Source organism: Chrysemys picta, chromosome 3, assembly GCF_011386835.1.
Source record: "Chrysemys picta bellii isolate R12L10 chromosome 3, ASM1138683v2, whole genome shotgun sequence".
Lineage (NCBI taxonomy): Eukaryota > Metazoa > Chordata > Testudines > Emydidae > Chrysemys > Chrysemys picta.
The window spans coordinates 175,799,175-175,806,044 of record NC_088793.1 but is presented as its reverse complement, the minus strand read 5'-3'; the positions used below and the strand labels follow the sequence as shown (position 1 = coordinate 175,806,044).

Genomic DNA, 6,870 nt, shown 5'->3' with positions numbered 1-6,870 from the left:
TAAATTCAGTGGGTCATATTATACCATAAGTTTTAAAACAGTCCCTATTGAAATGGCATGATATGTTTGAAGGTATGGGAATTAACCCTCCGCATGCTGAGGGCTGGTCCAGGATCCGTTGAAGTTAATGAAAGGAAAGGTTGATAATACAACACCGTGTCTTTATGCCTTTGGTTGATGTTGCTCTAATATTCTTTTCTAGTTTGTAAATGTGGGTAGCTTTTGTTCTTCTTTCAAGCTTTTAAAGATCAATGCAAACCTTCATTTTCTATAAATAATTTAATAAATACTTTGTTTTACAATAATACATCAAGTGACAAATTCATAGCAAACAAGAGTCACAAAGAATTTAGGATCAGTATACTTTAATAAGGTATCAGTGTCAAAATACATTTCCTTATCAAGTTAAAGTTCCCATACAGTCATTATATTGTCAATAAAAATTCAGAAATATAGATAATAAAATAATGATGCTAGGTTTGGTTAATATTAAGCATGGAATATTTGAGTGTCTAGTAAACTGTTACGGTATAAAACCTTTAATGCTGAAATTACACAAACAAAAATAAAATAAAAGAGCAATATTTAAGTGTCATTAACCCTTCAAGCACTCAAGTCATTACCACTGCAGATTTGTCAAAGCTGCTTTGCTAAGTATCATCAGATACTTTTGAATGTTTTTTTTTCTCACTTAGCAATAGGTTCCTTTTAAAAGTAACTTATTTTTGGTAAAAAGTTCTTAAAGGTACTGAGGGACACTAATAACTTTTTTTTAAATGTACCAACAACAGAAAAGGTTTTCAATTATTTTTTCAGTGTGTAAGTCTGTAAGGTTAAGTATCACTTAAACACAATGAGCTCTGAAGTGCTCAATGGACACAATGCTCCCTACCTGCAAATGTTAGTGCATAGTACAAAGGGATTTGATGGAACATAGACTTCAGTGGAGCTGGAAGTCTGTGTAGAATATCTTTGAGTTTGGGGACAACTTTAAGGGCCAGATTTTCAGCTGGTGTAAACTGGCACTGATTTACATCAGTGGAGGATCTGTTAGCTTAGGGGCAAGAGGAAATAGTTTGTCCTAACATGTCTGCTATCGGGGATTTGGTCCTTGCCCTTCCTTTCTTGGTTTTCCACTGAACATCTAGACTTTACAGAGCAATACCATTACTCTTATTTTCCAACAAAGGCAAAGAGGTTTCCGGGAACAAAACTGAATCCTTGCCCTTTAAATAAATTCATGATAACAAGAGTTGTTTTTATGGTGGTTCTGAAGATGTCCGATTGCCTTATAATGACATACTGTAAGATTATGTGTACTTGAAAGGCTATCAACAATACAAGGAAAGCTAAAATACTAAAGAAAACCCTCCCGGCCCAACACTCTTAACATCTTATTTTTACTAGGGTAACTCAGTAAAAGGCAAAGGGAAGTAGGCAAAGGGAAATACTATTTTAACTTTTATTTTTAATGTTTCATAGGTGTGGATTATGTTGCTATCTAGCATATAAAATGCACTCACAAAAAAGATCAACTTAATTGGTAATTAGCAGTGTTAGTACTGGCCTTTGGACAAATCCTTACAGTCCTGCAATATTGGCAACACCATCATGATGTTACCAGCGCTAGCCAAAAACAGCTCTTAAAAAGTGAGTATGGTTCTGGTTCTATGTCTTAGCCATAACAAAAGTACCAATACATAATAACCCAAACAGAAATTTCAAAAATTCAGTTACATTTTGTGTAAAAAAGAAAAGAAATACCCCCCCCCTCCAAAAAAATCCCATGAAACCCCATCACAGATGAAGACCTAGGTGCAGAGCCTCTGCTAGCATACAACAATGTAGCTCTCTATACAGCAATAGAGCAACACCAGTTTCAGCAGCTGAGGATCTAGCCCATGTTAGGGAAACAAAGCTACACTGTGCAACTTTTGCAGATACCCACAAACTCTGCAGTTTATCCTTCACATTTCTTTCAGCAAATAGTATCTGATTTAGGGAGAGAGAGTCAGAAAGTGGTAGTGTGAGGTCTTTTATTTTTTTCCCCAAAGATGTTAATTTACAATATAATTAGTGCTGGGAAATAGAGAGTACAAACACAATAGGGGCATGGAGCATTTTAATTTAGAAGATCAACACAAACTGTGGTTGGAAAGCAGATTTTTTTGTTTGTTTTCATTTATCTTTGGCAATAAAAAATCAATCTTTGCAGTACTGGAGCCAAAGTATTAGAGAGACATTTACACCACAGTTTTGTTAGCATGAATACTGAAGAAAATGTCAGAGAATATAAATTACAAGTCAGGCAGGAGGGGAAATAATATACATTTTCTAAAGAACACTTTTATTGAAATAGAGAAAAATACAGTAGATGTATATTTTTAATAAGAATAATAAAGTGAGTAACTTCAAAAAGGCCACTATTTGGTAATGTGGACAAGTTCAATACATAAGTAAAATCTTGTAAAAGTGTATTGGGTATTAGAAATTGTCTACTTGAAAAAATATATTTAAAAACTGAAGCTGTTTTGAACAGTATAGGCCAAGGAATAGTGCAAGGTTACTCAGGTTGCCTGGTCAAGAGCTCTGAGCAAATCACATCCTTGCAGAAGTGTAGAACTGCCCAAAACAGGGACATTCACCTCACAGTCATATCTGGTCAATTCAGGCAACAAATAGGGTTCATAAGACTGCCCAAGCAGACGACTTGTCACTCCTGAAATAGAGTGTTAAAGAAAAAGTGTAAAATAGTGAATGATGCCTATCTAAACAGAGTGGGGAAGGTTAACTTTTCCCTCATTTAGCTTTCTTTGGTATTCTATAACATTCAGGCGCCTGAAAACAGCATTACATCTTCCAGTTCAAATCTATATATGCCAAACAACATTTAAAACTGAGAATAATCTTACGTGTTGAAATTTTAGCTAGAAGTGAAACATGTTTTCTTTTCCTTGTCATTTAGATTTTTTTTTTAAAGGGGAAATCATTCTAGTTCAAAACAGGAAACCTGTAGTAAACCACATAGTTTTCTGAATTAGCACCAATTACAGTCATGTACCTCATCTAATTTTTTTTAAAAAAAGGACCATAAAATAAAGTCAATCCTACGTCTGCTGAACTATGACTCACTTCTGTGATTGTGCTGTTGTTGTAGTAAGCTGTTTGTTCATACTTTCAGTTGCAGGGAAAAATGTATGTACAAGCTGCCAAACATAAAATCACTCTGAAGTTACACAGTTGTTACATTTATAACTATGAAAAAGAACTGCGATAATCATATTTAATGTTGCGCTATGTCATTTCAACTTTTATTCCTTTATTTACCAAGATTGATGGTGGGCGTCAGATTTTGTTGAGATCAAAGTTACAAAGTCCAAGTATATGGAGGAAAGGACAGTAAGAAATGGAGAGAATTCAGCTATAACTTGATATAAGGAGGACAAAGATAGTACTGGGTGCTGGGAAAAGGCAATAGTGGACAAGTTTTCTCCACTCACTGTTGAATTTTTTTTTTTTTAAATTCTTGTTAAATTTGTTTAGGAAGATTTTCATTACAGTCAGAAAAGTGAACTGCTATAATGTCATTTAATGTGCCTGTTGAACTGTGAAGCATGCACTAGCAAGGCATTGTAAGCCTGTTATTTTAGCCGATATATTTTAATACATTTGCTAAACAACTGTCCTTATTAAAGGAAAAATGACTCTATCTGATGTTAGTGAGGTATAATTTTAGAGGAATGCGTGAGGCTTACTTACCCTTTGCCTAAATCTATATAGGTTTCCACTGACAGTTATGCCTTTGGACACTTATTTTGAAGAGTATCCATTCATGGGTTCTCAAGGATACAGATGCCAATGCATGGCCATTTAGATTTTCAACTTTGGATATTTAAAATTAATGCTTTTCAAGGGTCAGAGCCTTCTCTCCTGCTTCTCTGGGATTGGAGTGCTCTAAATGCAGCAGAACCACCATGGATCCACTGCACAGGGGCTTACATGGCCACACAGAAGAGGAATAAGGTACAGGCTAGCAGGGGAGAGCTTGTGCATGACTAGTGGGTCTGCAACAATGTGGATGCACTGACTAAAATCAGGCCTGGTTAATGGCTATTTTGGCAGCTTCTATGCTACAATCTGATGGGAGGATTCTGAGCTGCCAGTTCATCCAGAGTTCCCTGGTTCAATCTCCATTTAACTTAAGCGTCACACAGGGGGCAAAGTTGTTGGGTTGGATCACGTCTAATTCATTTTTGGGGAGGAAGAATTTTATATAAGTACATACATGCATGGGGCTTCCTGTCGAGACTGTGCTGATGGGTGCTATTGAAATACTTGATTGATAGTGTGTGCAATATAAATGTTCATATTAAATGTACACACACATATATTCAGAGAGAGAGAGAGAGAGAAACCAAAACACTAAGTTGAATTTATATGAAGTGTGTAAGTTTGTGCATAAGATATGGCCTAGAGACACACATTTGTGGGATTTATGCACAAACTGTCAAACTAGATATAAACTTATATATATATATATTCAGAATTTCATCACTTCAGTATAATATGAACTATACAGATTTGGGCTGAAGTTCATTGTCCTCTCACTCCCCTTTATAAGCCATCAGTCCTCATATCTGTATTGAAACCAAAGAGCAAAACTATTCTCTCATTTGTCTGTGATAGCCCCTTACCTGACTTTTTATGAGTTGGTTGAACATTGAAGTTCTGATAATGGGAACTGTAAAACTGAGGGGAGAATGCTGCTTTCTGATTATCACCAGGGCTTCCACAGGAGAGTTGCTGCTGTCGCTGCTGCAGTTGGTTCATTGGTTGGCTCACACCTTTCTGTGAGTTACGAATAAACTCATCTAAAATTAAACGTGACAATTGGTTTTTAAAAATGACCTTTGTGTTACAATGTGCCAACATATCTTCTGGGAGCACAAGTACCGGGATTGAGCATCCCAGAGTCCTTGACTATAGTAATGAAAGTATAGCTGGCAAACTTTACTACATTGCTTCAAAGCTATGGCAGACCACCTTCACTGGTTAGTCAGTCACAGCTTCCATGGAGCAGAGATTACATCACTGTGCCAAATGAGTGTGGCCATTTTGTGAGAGAGCTTAAGACCCGGAGGCTAGATTCAATCTTTTTCACTTAAAGGATTAATGTGCTCACTGAATTATTTATACACAGTGTGTAGATTAAATTATTTGTTTCTTCCTAATAAGAATTCATTCAGAAATCTACAGTGGGTTTAGATAACCATCTTATTTTGATCACTCATCGTTACCAGCACTTGAGGGTTCTTTCTTCAGAACCATTGACTGGCTAAACAGTCTCCTAACCTAGTTGTGAATAAATGATACTGCATATATGGGGATGGGTTGTATAACACAGTAGACCATTCTATTGTGACTGTCCTAAGTGGGGAGAAGAAGAATTGGAATTTTAATACTTCACACTAAGTTGATGTCTTAACACAGAAATCACACTTACTTTAGGCTGCCTTCCTGTGGCCTTGGACCTACTGCACAACAGTGGTTCATATTTAGAAGAATATCTTTGCAACCAGAAGGTATAAACTTTTTAAATGAAAACTTTGATGCTGTGGAAATTACTGGAAATACCAAAAGGCCACAGTGACCCTAAATCTGAGCTATAGTGGAACTATCACATCAGGCTCCCCGGGAAATAGAGAACCCCAGAACAATATATAAGCTTTCATTTTACAGGACAATCCAACTCCGAGCACTGTTGACTGCATTAACAGTTGTTGGTCTATACGTTTGGTTTATGGTAGTTCTGCTTTTGGCATGAAAATGGCAGGTATGAGAATTTCTGCACAGAGTCTTTGTTTCTAGTGAAACGGTCCTAAAATAATATCTAGAAATGAACATTATAGAATCAATTTATGTCTTACCAGTAAGGACACTTGTGCTGAGTGACTTCTTTTCAGTAACCAATGAACAATTTTCACCTTTGAGAATTTTCATCCTTTTCCACATTAAATGAGATGGGTTCATCATTGACAAATCCGCCTGCAGTTGGATAAAGAAACCAGAAATAGACATAACTAATAAAAATGAAAACCCTTTTGTAATGGTCATTGTTTGAAGTGTCTGAATTCCTTATAACAGATTACCCCACTCAGCTGTTGAAATGGTTGATCTTCATAATCCATCTGTCGCTTCAGTTTCAAACTGTTGGCAAGAGCAATTCTTGCAGGGTTTATATCTATGCCCCGTTGCTCAAAACTGTCCAGTGATCTGTAAAGAAAAGACCCTTCCTTGAGTGAGTAGTTTGCAAATAAACTATTTGGGTCTGATTGATCTTTCAAAGCATTAAGGTTCATTTGGCATAGGATGGTGGGACAGGCTAGACTGCAAATGCAGAATTTTTCCTGGACAGCTAACCCAGTTGTCACTACTCTTATTGCCATAATGCTTGGGAACTTTCAATATCAAGTGTTAATGAAAGTCCTGGTAATTCATTACCTCACAATCTAGAAGCAAAACCTTGATTGTGAAACAAAAATTGTATGACTTAGTAGGTCAAATTTGTAACAGGGATTAACCTGCCCTCCATTTTTGCAGGCACAATTATGGATCCACATGTTAGTGTTTGTGGACCAATATCTAGCTCTGTGGTCACATAGCCAAAAAGGCTAGCAACTGCATACAAGTAATTGATCCTGCAGGTATAAAACTGCACGTGCCCACACCCCTGAGATGGTTACAATGTTTTTAGCAAATGAAACCCACCATTTTGTACATCTTTAAAAGTATTAACAACCCTAAAGCACTTAAAGCACTTGTCATCTGCGAGTCCCAAAGAGCTTTACGAAGACCAGCCAGTATTTTTAT

The 6,870-nt window shown here is 36.5% G+C and overlaps 1 protein-coding gene across 12 annotated transcripts in view; it reads right to left on the bottom strand.

Annotated features, from left to right (window-relative positions):
* Window positions 1–348: 348 nt before the first annotated feature.
* Window positions 349–6,870, bottom strand: part of EPAS1 (endothelial PAS domain protein 1) — a 153,847-nt gene continuing 147,325 nt past the window's right edge. For 11 of the 12 annotated variants that reach the window (XM_008170812.4, XM_065590687.1, XM_065590689.1 and 8 more), the window contains 4 exons: window positions 6,150–6,273; window positions 5,928–6,045; window positions 4,695–4,871; window positions 349–2,719 (listed from right to left, as the gene is read on the bottom strand). In XM_008170812.4, coding sequence (XP_008169034.1) covers window positions 2,568–2,719; window positions 4,695–4,871; window positions 5,928–6,045; window positions 6,150–6,273 — 571 coding nt within the window. In that variant the 3' untranslated portion in view covers window positions 349–2,567. The remainder of the gene's footprint in view (window positions 2,720–4,694; window positions 4,872–5,927; window positions 6,046–6,149; window positions 6,274–6,870) is intronic. The other variant, XM_042855167.2, reaches the window with a different exon arrangement.